Raw genomic sequence first — 16,357 nt, 5'->3', positions numbered from 1 at the left:
AACTTCTAATATAATTCTATTTCTAAGTAAGAGATCTAAAAATAAGTATCATAGGTTTATCTTAGTGCACTAAATTGATAGTAGCCTGTGTAATTAGTGCTTACTTCCAACTATACATATGTTAAAAGCTGCATTTCTAGATTCAAGTAGGATTTATTGATTATATTTCCCCATGTTCATTGGGAGGCAAACATTACGAAGGTGCATCACAGTGCACTATAAATAATAATATAATAATATCATTTATAGAAAAGGCCCAAAGTCCCCTATAACATCAAATTATAGACGAAACTACTTTAGTAAAGAAGCTACCATGTATCTTTTCTATCCTTAGTAAGTGGCCATTTTAAGAGCTTACCGATCGGTGTCTACAAAGTGCCACTTTGGCGGTTTGTCCATCACGACATGCCTTAGCCCTAAATATAATATTGGCTATTAAGTAAATAAAGAATGAGCAATAAGAGCTTTGATCAATGGATTCTTAATGGGAATCTAGTCTGGATATCTCATCCTACTTTAGCCTGGGCTCCTGCCAGGATCCAAAGGATGGAGGGAGGTAAGCTAGTTGCTTATGTTGATGATGGTTTAGAAGTACATATAACAGATGATCACAAAGATAAACATCCTGTTGATGAATCAAGTCTAGCAGGAGTACCAAATCTAATTACTCTTGGTGATTTTTGTGAAGGAGCTCTTTTACATAATGTCCGTACTAGATATTACCAAGACAAGATTTACACGTGTATTGGTGACTTGATTCTTATAAGCATTAACCCTTACAAATCTATAAACGATCTTTATGGTCATAAGACATTTCAACTTTATAGGAATAGCACTAGAGATTATAATGTAGATTCAAGTCTTGATTCAAGTGAACTACCACCTCATGTATTTAAAATGGCTCAAAATACTTATGATGCTTTGTTTCGCTATAAAAAAAATCAAAGCATTATAATTACTGGTGAAAGTGGTGCTGGTAAAACTGAAGCAACGAAAATTATATTATGCTATCTTGCAAATTTACATAAATCTCCAGAAGATTTATCCTTTTTATTTCCTACTTCTAACTATATTGGAAAGTTATCATTTCTATCGACAAATATTATGGATTATTCAAATAATTCCTCTATTGAATGTCTTATTTTAAGAAGTAATCCTATTCTTGAAGCTTTTGGTAATGCTAAAACCTTAAGAAATGATAATTCTTCTAGGTTTGGGAAATTTATTGAAATCTTCTTTGATGCCACTGGTAAATTAAAAGGTGCATCTATTTCAAACTATCTTCTTGAAAAATGTAGACTAACTTTTCAACAAGATAGTGAGAGAAACTACCACATTTTTTATGGCTTATGCTCCTGTGCAGTAAGATCTAATATTTTACCGAAAACCTTACTGGATGAGATGAAATTAAAAGATGTAGAGGATTTTTTAGTACTAAGAACTTCAACTGAGGTTCCAGGAAGAGATGATGTTGCAGAAATGCATGAAGTAATTAATTGTTTAAAGTGTATTGGAATATGTGAGGAGGAACAGCATGAAATATTTAGAATTTGTGCTGGTATATTACATTTATGCAATATTTTGTTTGTAAAAAAATCTGGAGATGAATTTCCACAAATTGATTCTAATTATACTGAAAGTTTTGAATTAGTTTTAAATTTGTTTAAGCTATCAAGGGAGTCACTATTAAGTATATTTCAATGTAAAAGATTAAAAGACCCCGAAACTAATCGTATTATATATATGCCTCTATCTCTAGATGCTGTATACCATACAAGAGATGCAATGGCAAAGGCTATATACACGAAACTTTTTGATTGGTTAGTATATCGTATTAATAAATCTATGGCATGTGGACTATCAACAGACTTTAATATCTCTGTAAAGGATCCATCTGGAATAGGGATGGGTAAACCAAAAACATCTTTTTCAGGTCGTTCAATAGGACTTTTAGATATTTATGGTTTTGAAGTATTTGATGTTAATTCTTTTGAACAATTTTGCATTAACTTTAGCAATGAGAAATTACAACAACAATTTAACCATCAAATGTTTCAAGCAGAACAACAAGTTTACAATAAAGAAGGTATTGATTGGGCTCATATAGACTTTATTGATAATAAAGTAATAATTGACTCATTAGAAAAGAAACCAAATGGGATATTTCCAATTTTAGATTCAGAGTGTCTTATGCCACAAGGAAGTGATCAATCATTTTTGAATAAAATATTAAATATAGCTGCTCCATTTAACCCTAAAGTTAATAGTAAATCCACTTATGATAAGTCAAGTAATGTGCCACATTGTGATATTATATTCAAACCAACCAAAATGGCAAATGGAACATTTGCTGTGCAACATTATGCTGGTGCGGTAGTTTATAATGTATATGGTTTTCTTGAGAAGAATCGTGACCAGTTACACATAGATGTTTTAGAACTTTTACAGGCATCCAAATCCCCAATTCTAATTGAACTTTTTAATTCAATAGATTCTTTAGGTGCAGGAAATCTAATTAGTCGCGATAGAGTTACAGTATCAACTGGTACCTCTTCCAGACCCAAAGGAATATTAACAACAGTGAGTGGAGCCTTCCGAGAACAACTCAATGGCCTACTAGATATACTAAATTCTACTATACCAAGCTATGTACGTTGTATTAAACCAAATAGCATTAAGTCTGCACATGAATTTGATAGCATAGATGTCTTAAGGCAGTTAAGATGTGCAGGTATGCTGGAAAGTATAAGGATTAGAAGATCTGGTTATAGTGTAAGAAAAACGTTTGTCGAGTTTTACAATAGGTACAAGCTATTATACCCTAATATAGACTCAAGAGATTTTACAGGTGCAAAAAATTATGTACAAATATGTAAAAATATCCTGGAAAAATTACAAAAAGAATTAGAAATCAAAGAAATCAACCAGAACCCTGAAATGTGGAGATATTCATGGCAAATAGGCAAAACTCAAGTATTTATTAGAGATTACCTTCAAATTGAGCTAGAAAGGCGTGTATCACAAACATGGTTAAATTATTGTACTCGTATTACATCTTATTGGCGTATGTATAGAAGTAGAAAACACTTCTTACTTTTGAAGAAGAGTTCAATTAAGATTCAAGCGTCATATCGAGGTTTCAAAGAAAGAATGTACTATATTAACAATATCTTAACACCACGTATTAATGCAGCAATTATAATACAAAAAGCATTTAGAAAGTTACTTGATAAAAAAAAAGTAGAAAATCATGTTGGAAAGGTAAAGATTCAGAGTGCTGAAAAATCAGATTCCCAAATTAGTGACGAAACTAAAGTAAATGTAAAGAACTTTACAAACTACCAGATTATATGTAATAGTAAAAAATTAGAAGTACAGAATAATCAAGATGAAAATATAAATAAATACCCTGAAAATATTTCAAAGTTATGGAAACTACTAGATTCATTGGAAATTCAGAAAAATAACGATATTTCCAATTCAGATAATCTTGATTATAAGGAAGTTTTAAATAACTTAGCAGATACCAAAGCTGAATTAGCATTACTAAAGGAAAAAAATATACAATATGAATCTAAAATATATCTCCTTGAGTCGGAAATACAAGTAAAAGATTCTGAAAATAGCAGAATCATTAGTGATTTTGAATATAAAATCAAACTTACTGAATCATCAGCTGCTGCTGAAACAAGTAAATTTGCCGAAATATTAACTCAAGAAAAGTCTGAATTTACAAGAAAGATCCTGAAATTAGAACAAGAATTACAAATTGAACGTAATAGGGTGCAATATACTGAAAAAATGTTAGAACAAGCTGATAATGATTTATTTTCTCTTAGAAAACAGTTTTCAGCTGAGCTAGAAGATAGACAACAAGAAAGAGCATATTGTATGAAGGAAATAGAGAGATATAGAGAAGTGCAAACTAAACTTCAACACAAGCTAGCAGATTTCGAAGAATATAAACAATCTTTAAGTCAAAAATTAATAGACTATCAACAAATAAAGCAGGATAGTCTAAATTACCAAAAAGAAAATTTAAACTTGAAATCAGAGATTCAGGAATTGGAAAGAAAATATCAAATTATTAATAATAAAAATATATCCCTAACATCACAAATAGAAAATCTTACTGAGAAGTCAAAAAGTAATGTAGATTCAGACTTGTCAGTAGTTAATATGTGGGAACTCTCAACATCTGATGGAACTGTTCAATATACAGATCATTCATCTCCAAAGTGTCCGGATAATTTACTATCAGTAAATGCAGGTGATAGGAGATCTATATTAGAGAAACAATATTCTGATTTAGTTGCAGTTAATCATAATTTACAGGAAAATCTAGAAATTCTTGAAGATGACAAAGCAACTCTCCAAAGAAGAATACTTGAACTTTTTGTTGAAAGAAGAACCCTTAAAGAAGAAGTACGTACAGTATTAAATAGGCTTAGACAAAAAACAACTCAAGTGGAGGCACTAAGATCAACTCTTGCAGAGCTGAGAAATACTGCAGATATTAGTTTGAACGAAGTGAAGTCTGAATGGGAAAATTGTGCACAGCAACTAGAGGCAACTCAATATGCACTAATAGAATCAAATAAAGAATTAGAAATTTTAAGATCTGAGAGAGATGAATTGCTTGCATGCTTAGATGATGTACAACACTTTACTGAAGCAACTATGAAACGTAGACAACGTAATAATGGTTTAGGGAATAACCAAAATAACTCTATAATTTATAGCTCAGAGGCCTCAAACATAGTAAAAAATCGTGGGAAAAGTATTAATGTGATTGAAGAGACATTAATAACCCCAAAAAAGCCTTTGGGAGAAAGATATAATCGTAGAATAGTGAATAATTTGAATGACTCAGATATATCTCCATAGAATCTATTAAAATTTTACTAGATATAATATATTATATTACTTATAGTTAACTAACTATATCATAATAGCTGACTATAATTTTAGTGACATCAATGTATATTACCTCGTTTCAATCTACAAAGTAATCGCGCTAATTCCACGTTTTCTTTTCCTGTGGGATATTTAGCGCTATCAAAAGTGTTACTGAGAGAACTCAGCTATTTTATAGTTATACAGTATCTTAACACTAGAAAAAACAAAATATGGTCGTGAAACCTAATTCTAGAACTCAGGTCAGGGAGGATCATAATGAAGATGAGCCAAAACCTCTAGATCAGGCTGATATTGACATAATGAGAAAGTACGGATTGGGTCCATATGTTACTCAAATAAGACAAATTGAGGTGGAAGTAAAAGATTTAGTACGGTCTATTTCAAAATTAAATAGTGTTAGAGAATCAGATACAGGCCTTGCACCACCTCCACAATGGGATTTAGCTGCAGATAGACAGATGATGCAGATGGAACAGCCACTACAAGTAGCTCGCTGTACAAAAATTATTGATCCAGGTACAGAAGAAGCTAAATATGTCATTAATATTAAACAAATGGCAAAATATGTCGTCGGACTTGGTGATAAAGTTGCACCAACAGATATAGAAGAAGGTATGAGAGTTGGAGTCGACCGTAATAAATACAAGATTCAAATACCATTACCACCAAAAATAGATCCATCAGTTGCTATGATGACTGTGGAAGATAAACCAGATGTCACATACAATGATATTGGCGGTGCTAAAGAACAACTTGAAAGACTTAGAGAAGTTGTGGAAATGCCACTATTACACCCCGAGAGGTTTGTTCAATTGGGTATAGATCCACCAAAAGGAGTTCTATTATATGGACCTCCTGGCACTGGAAAAACATTGACTGCTAGAGCTGTAGCTAATAGAACTGATGCATGCTTTATATGTGTTATTGGTTCTGAATTAGTACAAAAATATGTAGGTGAGGGGGCACGTATGGTAAGAGAACTCTTTAGGTTAGCCCGTAGTAAAAAAGCCTGTATTTTATTTATTGATGAAGTGGATGCTATTGGTGGTGCTAGAGGTGAAGAAAGTGCTCATGGAGATCACGAAGTTCAAAGAACTATGCTAGAAATTGTTAATCAACTAGATGGATTTGATGCAAGGGGAAATATCAAAGTACTTATGGCAACTAATAGACCTGATACATTAGATCCTGCACTTTTAAGGCCTGGGAGATTAGATAGAAAAGTAGAATTTAGTCTACCTGATTTGGAAGGAAGAACACAAATATTTATGATTCATGCAAGAGTTATGAACATGGAACGTGATATAAGATTTGAATTACTAGCTCGTCTTTGCCCGAACTGTACTGGTGCAGATATTAGATCTGTATGTACGGAAGCTGGGATGTTTGCAATTCGTGCTAGAAGAAAAAGTATTAGCGAAAAAGATTTATTGGAAGCTATAAATAAAGTCGTACGTGGCTACAAAAAGTTCTCAGCAACCCCTAAATATATGGTATACAATTAATGCATATATCTACTAATTGAACTTTAAGAATTTAAGAACTAAAATCCATTTTATATGGTTAGTTTTACACTGATACCAATATTTTAATAATAAATAGTAATAATAGTTAGGTTTATATATATCGTATCTACTCGTCAGCTACAAATCTACAAACCTATAGTAAATATATATTTACATTTATTATTTATATTCACATTAAAAGTATATTAATTATTCAAAAGAAATATTAGTTCCAATACTCTAATATTTGATATTGTCTAAGTTTATATTCATAATGGATATATTACACTTAACCTCTACAATAATTTTAAGTCACATATAATAATTCTGAAGAATATTGTCACTAATACCCGTAGTATTCTCCTTTTAATTGTTGATATTGATACCATGTATCTTCTTCGAAATCCTTCTCGCTTCTGACTCTTCTATATCTATTTGCAAAGGCAATAAATGCAACAAGTAAAAGGAAAATACCGGCTAAAGCAATTGAATATGATGTACTAGGTTGGGGTACAGGATAGTATCCTGCACTATTAATGATTGAGAATGCTTGATCCATTAAAATAGTATAGAGACCGATAGCTACACTACATATTAGGGATGCAATGAAGCTGAATGCAGTTGAAAATCTTAAACTCGAAATATTACTTCGTAGAGAACAAACCATTGCACCTGTTATCATTCCACATGCTATTGAGAATGTTGTTGCTACTCCATAGGATATATTTTTAACTATTCTATATGCATCACATTTATAAGAGTACCAAAGGCATAATGGTGAAATGCAATCAATTCCAAGAGATAGTTTTGCTGCAGTCTTGCAAGCAATTTCCCATACTTCACTGTGAGATTGTATCCTGCGCCCAACAACAGTTAAAAGGCCCCAGTAACGTGGATATGGATAGAAACTACGTCCAGCTGGATTATATAACCATGATGGTAAAAAAATACTTAACATTAATAAAAGAATACCACCTGCACTTGCAGAAAGTGCTGCAATGTTAATATCAAATCTTAGTTTCTCCTTTGCCATATAAAAATGACTTCTTTATACTTTTTTTTTTTTTTTTTAATATTTCTCTATATCTCCTTATACCTTATATTCCTTTATTTTTATTTTGGATCTGTAAAAAAAAAAAAAAAAAAAAGTATTAACAGAAGTCTATTTCACACAGTGTTATTTACACACAATCCCTCAATTTTGTTTAGATATTTACCAAGTTATATTAACCATCTTCACATAGTTTATTATACAAAATCTTAAGAAATGGCTCAGCTTCTACATCAATTAGATCACTTAAAAGCTTAAAAAGTTCGAGCAACCCTACTTTATTACGTAGTTGACCAAGAATAAAATTAACAATAATATCTAAAGCTTCACTATCTGAATCTCCAATAATTATTGACATTTGATCTTTTATAAAACAAGTATATTTATCAATTAATGTATTTTCTAAAAGTTGTTCCCAATTGTATAATGCATCAGTAAAGAAATTACTAGAATATAAGTTATTATCTATTAGTCCTTTACAGTTATCCATTTTATCAGTAGTTTCTAAAATTTTGTCACAAGTATTATCTGTATTTTCTAAATTGCTAGGAAAATCTAAAGGATCTTGAAAATATTCACACTTTATATTATCACACTTTAAAGTTTGTGTACTATCCAACTTGCGAATATCCAGGATAATCTTTTTAGATTTATCAACATTATCTGAATCCTTCAAACCATATAGATCACACAATTTATCATCTTCTTTATAAAAAGAAGTTTCTTTATTGTTTGTAATTTTCTCTAAATCCATATCTATTATCAATGATACCTGACCAAAATTTCTATCATCCAAATCTTCAAAATTCTCTTCTAGCATATTAAAAAGAAAATGTTCTAAATCTGGAAGTTTATTATGAAAACATCCTGGTATATCCCTAGTTATTTTATATCTTAACATATCCAGATCTCTACAAATTACATAACATTCTTTTTGAGTTTCAAGAAATGCCTTCTCTCTATAAATCTCTTTTTCATTTACTTTATAATTATCAGAAAGAATTTTCATATTTAAACAAGTCGAAATTTCAATATTAGAACCTTTTGTAGTACCTTCATTATTTGACTTTATATCAGGCTCAAAGGAGCATTCTTGAGCTATTATATTTACTAATTTTTGAATTGTAGAACGTAATCGAGTATCTTCAGCTGAAATTTCCATTAAAATTGTTTCAATAGTACAGTCACCTCCACGTTCTTTAACCATTGCACTTATTCTATTATTATTCCACTTTGTTATCAATGCATCAATACCATGTTGATATTTAACTAAAAGCTTTTTACCACATATTTCAAGACCATTTAAAGCCTTAACAGCATTAATTACTCCAATAGGAGAGTCAAATTCACAAAGTCCAAAAGATGAGAGTTTCTTTGTTGTGGGATCTTCTGATCTACTCCATTTCATTATACGGCCACATTCATTTAGAAGACGACGAATATAAACATCTGCAATACTTAAGGGAATTTGACCAACATATACAGTAGTCATTCCTGGTAATAAACTTGTATCCATATCACTTTTTTCATAATAGTTTACATTATTTGCTCTATTATTAATCTGACTTACTCCATTCAAATAATAAGTTGGTTTATTATATGACTCAGAATTTTGTGATGCAGATGATGCCACATATTGCAAAGTGTGATAAGATTCAAAAAGTGGTGCGTCTCTCTGAAACATCAGGTTATATTGGACTTCATAATTTCATTAGTAAATAAAAAAAGGAGTGTTATCGGATAATATCAGCGGTCAACTACAATAAAGTATTAGTCTACTGCTTGGAGTAAAAATTATTACAAATAATATCCAAAATTTCTGTTTATATTAACATGAATAAATTTAACTCTATTAAAGCAATGTATATGTTTCAAATATATTCCAAACTATACTAGGTCTTGTAATTTTAAATGTAATAAGATTATAAGAAAATAATAAACAGGTGATATTTAAAAAAAAAAAAAAAAAAAAAACCAATATTAATAGTAACTGTCAATATTATACTAATAGTTACTAAATACTTTAATAATTCTACTTTACAAATATATTTACTAATGAGATTCTAGTACCTAAATATATGTACAGCGCCATAGTAGTATATTAACCACACAGTTAAATTATTTCAAATACTCATGTTACAATATTTACCAATTTATATACTTTATCTATTATGTAATATTTGGTAGAGGAATTAAAAAAAAAAAGTCTAATTTTACTCCATTATGTGTAAATCTACATTGGAAGATAATTTATCAATATTATATAATAATAAACCCTGTGAATCATCCCCTATTAAGAAATTATTGCATAGAACGGCAGTTCAAATGGCACTAAATAATTATTTGTTTCGTTGTGATGATATTATGAATCAATCATTATCATTTTGGGAAGATCTTAGTAAATCTCTACCTAAGCTTTGCTTAATATTATATAAAAGGCGTGTTAAATCATATTCTAATGGAATTGCTTTACGTTATAAAGAATTTAAAAGATGTGCAAAATTTTCACCCCCAATATTTAGAGAATTTTTTAATCCATCAATATATGCAGAGATACTAAGAGATTGTAGTGGATTTATCTCTCCTACAAAGTTTATAAATTGCTGTATTAAAATTTTATACACATCTCAAATACGTGCTGAATTAGGGTTATTGAATACATATAATGAATATATAGAACGTAGTGATATTAGTAATTGGATAATCTCATTAATACATGAAAATTCATATCCTAAATTTTCCTCGGTTACTCAATTATGTAACAATAATTCATCATTTATAGAATTCTTTGTTAACTATGTAACTGAAAGAATTTTTTTTTTTTGTGGTGTTAAGGGGAATAAGTTAAGTATACAAGATTTAATATTATCGGATACATTTTATAGATTTCTTGAAATTCGTAATGCGGATGTTAATGAAAGTGACAATAATCCATTTTATCCTCAAATATTATTTCAATTATTTGAATGGATGGAATTTCGTGGTCATCGTATTGATATACCAGGAGTTGATGATTTTGGGAAAAAAAGATTTCATCTATTATTTTTTCCAGATACATTAAAACAATTATTATTAGATTTTGAATATATTATACCTGATTTAGTAATTTCTCGTATATTTGAAGTTCATGGTTACTATGGTCAGACTGTAATGGATTCTAGTGGTAATTTTCGTTTAGCTCTAAATCTAAAGTCAATTTTGAGATTACTATTTGCATTAGAATGTAGGGAAACTCCTCAATCAATAAGTTGGTTTTGGAATATATTAAATTTAAATGAAAAAGAATATATAGATGTTGATATAATAAACTTATTTTGGAAAGATATGTCTATTTGTATTGAAAAAACTTTTTCTATTGATTCTATACCAAGATTAGAATATATATGTGATGAAATATTTGATATGATATGTCCTGGTAATTCTAGTGGACGAATTTATAAAGACCAATTTATTTCATCCCCTATGGCTTCTACTGTTATATCATATTTATGTGATCCAAAGGCATTTATTGCACTTGAAATGAGAGAAGAGATTATAGCACAAGCAGCAAATAAATTAGTTGAAAATATTGAATCAACTTAGATATAGTCAAAAAGAGAGATTAAAGGTAATAAATTTGATACTATCCTAGTAAATAAATTCTAATTTTACCTGCGTGCTGTTTGACTAAATATGGGGTAGTATGTTTGCTGTGATGGTTCTTGATTAAGTCTAAAATTAGAATTAGATGACAATGTAATATTATTATATATTTGTGGTACTGGTTGTTGACTTTTCAATGTTGATCCTAATATTGGATTAGATTTTAAACTAGGTATTCCTTGATTATTTACTAATGTATTGTTACGATATGCAGTATGTTCTGGTATAAATGTTATACCCTTTGAATTTGTATTCATAATTCCTGGTGTTTGAGAAGCCTTCATATTACTATTTGACATGTTATTTATGGTTATATTTGGGAATACAACCTGTGATACTGGAGGTGCCAACTTATATGTAACAACATTAGATGAATGAGGCATAGTAGAATAATCTTCTGTTATATTGTTGTTTCTTTCATCTACTAATTTATTTGATTTTATCTCATTCTCCTTAAATAATGAAGTATGTGACTGATTATTTAACTTCTCATTATCCTCTCCGAATATTTCTCCATTTTCATTTATAATATCCTCAACCTCACGGTTCCATTGTGATATTAAAGGTAATTCCATAATAACACTGTATAAAATTTTAAGATGAGGAAATTCATTAATTAAATTACTATCCATTTTCAAATTTTCCGATTCTTCATCTTGGCTATTTGAAAGCTTTATATCATCAAATAAAATACTAAATAGTAAGATTTCACTATAACTAGGAGTATTGAAATATGTACTTTTATTATTATATTTCTCAAAAGCTTCATTTACTGGTTTTGAGTTATTTGATAAAAAAAGTTCACTCTTGAGAGGAATAAAAGGGTTTGCCTTGTAAAGTGATAATATTGATTCTGCCATTGAATAATAATCTCTGCGACTTAGTAAATAATCTTTTAAATAAAAATCATTAGAATTATTAATATCTTCACTATTTACACCTAATATTTCACTCATTATTATCTTCATATTATTTATAATTTTATTATTTCTATTTTTTTCATCTTCAGAATTACTAGTTTTATCTTTATCTGTCTTATTTAACATATCCTTTACCAACTTATCAAATATAACAAGTGAGATTTGAGTTCTCCACTTTAAAATCCTTTCTCCAAGTAAATCTACTACATAGTCACGATATGCATCTATACCATATTCACCAATTTTCCTTGAAAGATATCTTAAACTAGGTAATAATTCATATAATAAATTATTATCTTGATGTATTATAACAGGTAAATGATATTTAATTTCCTTCCCATCAAAAACTGATTCTAAATCATGATGAAGATCTTCACTATCCAATGGAATATTTACAAAATTATGTTTAACTTGTTTACATAAAAGAAAAAATCTAATTGAACCACCACAACCTACATATTTCTCAATATCATAATAATGTGCAGTTATATTCCCAATATCTACAACTGATATTAACCGTTTCATTCCTGATAAAGCAGTTATAGCAGCAGTAGATGGATTTGGTATCTGTGGAGAAAATTGAGAAAAATCATATGGATTAAAACCATAAAAACCTCCTGTATTAAATGCCACACTATTAATAGGAATACTATATAAATTATTCGGTATATTGTTTTGTATATGATTGTGATTATTAAAATTTTGAAATCTCATATCATAATTTGTATCACTTGTAGCATTATGAGTGTAATTATTATCAGGTTGTTCTAGATTCCTGCCTATACCAGTGAAAAAGTTTGACAAACCATTAGACCAATAGTTCAGAGCTTGCTGCATTATTATTAATTTAAAGTCTAAATTTTACTTAATATCAAATTATATTGCGAAAATTCTCTTAAGAGTGAGACATTAGAAATCTATAAATGACGCGCGTCTCTGTGTGGATACAGCATAACAAATGCACTATATATAGGACAACTTTTATTTTTATAACACTTAGGCAATACTAAAAATTATTTCAAAATCCCCCCTCTATGTTTAATTTATTACCTTATATTTAATGTATAATATATATTAAGTACTAAATATCGGATATATTTACTACTAAGGTTATATAAGATTGTTATAAATATTAAAAATGATCCTTAATACTCAATTTAGGAGCTTTATTAAATATTTACAATATAGACAATAAAATACCTAAATATCAAGTTTCCCAATATTAAGATTAAGATTATATATTAATTTCTATCTAATAACATATTTTATATAGAACATAAAGTTTCCAATAAAGGTTAGTACATATACTAATTAAGGTTATAGTTCACAAAATAAATTCCAGATATTTTATATTACTTATTGTCCTTATTAAATTTATATTAACTTTTACAAAATAAGAAATAAAGCCTATTATAAAATTTCTTTAAAGAAAAGTGTAATTTACTAACTTAAATGACGTTATACATATAAACATTTTAATACTAATTTAAGCAAGTAGTTATCCTTATAATATTAACTATTATATTCCTATATTTCATATTATAATTAAGTAATTTCTTAGATATTAGCTTATATCATTATCTATATTGCAAAATAATCAGTTAATAGTTAAAATATCTATAAATAATGAGTATTCAATAATAGATTTAATTATAACTACTTAAATTTAAGATCTTATAGATTTTATGTATGTAATTATCATAAAATATATATATATATATATATATATCAAATATTACTTTATAATAAATTAGAGTTCAATTTTATCTAATTTAATAACTATCCTAATTATAATCAGAGATAATAACGAAATAATCAATAGATAATAATTACAAATACATTATAAATGGTACTATTAATAATATAATTTCAAAATTTATTATTAAACTAAGGTCAATATTAATAAACCAGAAATCACAATATTTGTAGATAATAATTGTATTATATAGTTCGTATAATAATAAGATTGACTAGTTGGGATAATATACAGAATCTACTAAGCTGAATATTAATTATATATGTATTAAATCTAGAAATCTTAAGTATATTTTGTGATTATTTCAACTGTTTAACTCTATATAGTAAATTACATTATTATGAATAAGGAGCGGGGTATGAACTATGATAGATTATATTGCGCGGGTACCGCGTATTACGAAGAATATATAGAATATATAGCTATATACTGGTACTTTTTAAGAAGAATAATTTGGCACTTATTAGATAATTAATATATTTTGAAGTATATATTTGAGATGAATTATAAAGAGTTAATTATAAGGTTAAAAGAATTATCAATAAACTATGATGCATTTAAACACGTTGCAACCCCCAATATGGAGACTATGATTAATACACTTAGGAAAGAAGCTGAAGAGACAAATACTTTATTTGCAAAAAATTTAGTATTAAAACCAAAGAATAAAGATATTTTATATCTTATAACAGCTCATAATGATACTAATACTAAAATGAAGAATTTAGGTCCAATTCTCGGTTGCTCATCAGGAAATTTACGTTTTGCAGATGAAAATATTTTATATTCTAACTTGGGGGTATATCCTGGTAGTGTAACACCCTTAGCTTTATCTAATGAGAATTGTGCAAATGTAGAAGTTTTTTTTGATGAAAAATTAAGAGGGAGTAAGGTTTTTGTACATCCATTAACAAATACTGAGAGCTTTTCAATATCCACTGATGATTTAGTTAAGTTTGTTGAATCATGTGGAAAGAGTGTAAATTGGTTTAATGTTGAAAATAATATAACGAATAAAGAGACTATACCTCAAATTGTGTCACCACAATCTGGAGAAAATTTACTTGGAATAACTGCTAATAAAGAAACTTGTTTTGCAGAATGGTACTCACAAGTAATTTTAAGATCTGAGATGATTGATTACTATGATGTATCAGGCTGTTATATTTTAAGGCCATGGAGTTACTTTATTTGGGAAACAATAAAATCTAAATTTGACAATAAGATTAAAAATTATGGTGTTCAAAATTCATATTTTCCTATATTTGTAACAAAACAGAGATTAGAGACAGAGAAAAGTCATGTTGAAGGTTTTTCACCAGAAGTAGCCTGGGTAACAAGATCTGGTGAATCAGATCTTGCAGAACCAATTGCAATAAGACCTACATCTGAAACCATAATACATCCTCATTATGCAAAGTGGATACGTTCTCATAGAGATTTACCACTGAAATTAAATCAATGGACATCTGCTGTACGTTGGGAATTTAAACAACCTACCCCATTTATTAGAACTAGAGAATTTTTATGGCAAGAAGGTCATACAGCACATGCTACTAATGAAGAAGCTACAGAGATGGTAAGGACTATTCTTGATGATTATGCTGATATATATCAAGATTTATTAGCAGTCCCTATAATTAAGGGAATTAAGTCAGAATCTGAAAAATTTGCTGGTGCTAATGAGACTATGACAATTGAAGGATTTATTCCTGAAAATGGAAGAGCTATTCAAGCCGCTACATCTCATAACCTTGGACAGAATTTTAGTAGTATGTTTGGAATTGAATTTGAGGATGAGAAAGGTACGAAACAATTTGTATATCAAACATCTTGGGGTTTAACAACAAGGTCTATTGGAGTTATGATAATGACTCATGGTGATAATAATGGTATTATTCTACCTCCAAAAGTTGCTCCAATTCAGGTAGTGATAATTCCAATAGTATTCAAGAGTTCAATAACAGAAGAACAAAAGATTATGTGTGAAGAAGTGGAAAAATTACTTAAGGAAGAAGGGATTAGAGTACATATTGATGATCGTCCAAATTATACCCCTGGATGGAAATATAATCATTGGGAAGTAAAGGGGGTTTGTATTAGGGCCGAAATTGGACCAAAAGACATTGAGTCAAAGAGTGTACGTATTGTTATAAGAGATAATAGGGCAAAGAAGGATATACCTATTAGTTGCCTTCAAAAAGAAATACCTGAATTACTAGAAGACTTACAGAAAAGATTGTATAATTTAGCAAAAGAGAAGTTTTATTCATCTATTGTACAAGTAAAGAGTTTTAGTGAAGTTATACCTCTATTAAACAAGAAGAAACTTGTACTTGCACCATGGTGTGAGTCTGTGGAATGTGAAGAAGATATTAAGAAGGAGACAACAAATGTAAGTATACAGATGAGTAATCAAAACTTTACAGACTCATCAGGTTTGACAGGTGCAATGAAGTCTCTATGCATTCCACTTGAGCAACCATTATTGGAAGAGAATACAAAGTGCTTTTTTTGTAAGAAGTTTGCTAAGAGCTTTACAATTTTTGGTCGAAGTTATTAG

General features: G+C 29.0%; 7 protein-coding genes across 7 annotated transcripts, besides 12 other annotated features; 4 read left to right on the top strand and 3 right to left on the bottom strand.

The window, feature by feature from the left end:
* Window positions 1–217: 217 nt before the first annotated feature.
* Window positions 218–248: a sequence feature (AT_rich).
* Window positions 249–450: 202 nt separating this feature from the next.
* Window positions 451–4,887, top strand: CMU_020420 (myosin head family protein; the record flags this gene model as incomplete). The annotated part of the gene is made up of 1 exon (XM_002142611.1): window positions 451–4,887. The coding sequence occupies one exon, from the start codon at window positions 451–453 to the stop codon at window positions 4,885–4,887; it is 4,437 nt and encodes a 1,478-aa protein (XP_002142647.1).
* Window positions 4,074–4,105: a sequence feature (AT_rich).
* A 4-nt stretch (window positions 4,888–4,891) lies between the features above and the next one.
* Window positions 4,892–4,926: a sequence feature (AT_rich).
* Window positions 4,927–5,129: 203 nt separating this feature from the next.
* On the top strand, window positions 5,130–6,425 carry CMU_020410 (26S proteasome regulatory subunit 7, putative; the record flags this gene model as incomplete). The annotated part of the gene is made up of 1 exon (XM_002142610.1): window positions 5,130–6,425. The coding sequence occupies one exon, from the start codon at window positions 5,130–5,132 to the stop codon at window positions 6,423–6,425; it is 1,296 nt and encodes a 431-aa protein (XP_002142646.1).
* Window positions 6,426–6,502: 77 nt separating this feature from the next.
* Window positions 6,503–6,530: a sequence feature (AT_rich).
* A 55-nt stretch (window positions 6,531–6,585) lies between these two features.
* Window positions 6,586–6,640: a sequence feature (AT_rich).
* A 128-nt stretch (window positions 6,641–6,768) lies between these two features.
* On the bottom strand, window positions 6,769–7,458 carry CMU_020400 (uncharacterized protein; the record flags this gene model as incomplete). The annotated part of the gene is made up of 1 exon (XM_002142609.1): window positions 6,769–7,458. One exon carries the CDS (start codon window positions 7,456–7,458, stop codon window positions 6,769–6,771), a length of 690 nt encoding a protein of 229 aa, XP_002142645.1.
* A 21-nt stretch (window positions 7,459–7,479) lies between these two features.
* Window positions 7,480–7,503: a sequence feature (AT_rich).
* A 50-nt stretch (window positions 7,504–7,553) lies between these two features.
* Window positions 7,554–7,573: a microsatellite.
* A 78-nt stretch (window positions 7,574–7,651) lies between these two features.
* CMU_020390 (RNA recognition motif. family protein) lies at window positions 7,652–9,160 on the bottom strand (the record flags this gene model as incomplete). Its single annotated transcript, XM_002142608.1, has 1 exon — window positions 7,652–9,160. The coding sequence occupies one exon, from the start codon at window positions 9,158–9,160 to the stop codon at window positions 7,652–7,654; it is 1,509 nt and encodes a 502-aa protein (XP_002142644.1).
* Window positions 9,161–9,428: 268 nt separating this feature from the next.
* Window positions 9,429–9,450: a microsatellite.
* Window positions 9,451–9,699: 249 nt separating this feature from the next.
* CMU_020380 (uncharacterized protein) lies at window positions 9,700–11,058 on the top strand (the record flags this gene model as incomplete). The annotated part of the gene is made up of 1 exon (XM_002142607.1): window positions 9,700–11,058. One exon carries the CDS (start codon window positions 9,700–9,702, stop codon window positions 11,056–11,058), a length of 1,359 nt encoding a protein of 452 aa, XP_002142643.1.
* Window positions 9,722–9,750: a sequence feature (AT_rich).
* A 65-nt stretch (window positions 11,059–11,123) lies between the features above and the next one.
* CMU_020370 (uncharacterized protein) lies at window positions 11,124–12,875 on the bottom strand (the record flags this gene model as incomplete). The annotated part of the gene is made up of 1 exon (XM_002142606.1): window positions 11,124–12,875. One exon carries the CDS (start codon window positions 12,873–12,875, stop codon window positions 11,124–11,126), a length of 1,752 nt encoding a protein of 583 aa, XP_002142642.1.
* Window positions 12,085–12,118: a sequence feature (AT_rich).
* Window positions 12,876–13,743: 868 nt separating the features above from the next.
* Window positions 13,744–13,767: a microsatellite.
* A 124-nt stretch (window positions 13,768–13,891) lies between these two features.
* Window positions 13,892–13,925: a sequence feature (AT_rich).
* A 368-nt stretch (window positions 13,926–14,293) lies between these two features.
* On the top strand, window positions 14,294–16,357 carry CMU_020360 (prolyl-tRNA synthetase family protein; the record flags this gene model as incomplete). The annotated part of the gene is made up of 1 exon (XM_002142605.1): window positions 14,294–16,357. One exon carries the CDS (start codon window positions 14,294–14,296, stop codon window positions 16,355–16,357), a length of 2,064 nt encoding a protein of 687 aa, XP_002142641.1.

The sequence above is a fragment of the Cryptosporidium muris genome, genomic scaffold (assembly GCF_000006515.1).
Source record: "Cryptosporidium muris RN66 scf_1106632373441 genomic scaffold, whole genome shotgun sequence".
NCBI classification, from domain to species: domain Eukaryota; phylum Apicomplexa; class Conoidasida; order Eucoccidiorida; family Cryptosporidiidae; genus Cryptosporidium; species Cryptosporidium muris.
This window is presented reverse-complemented; position numbering and strand designations above follow the sequence as displayed.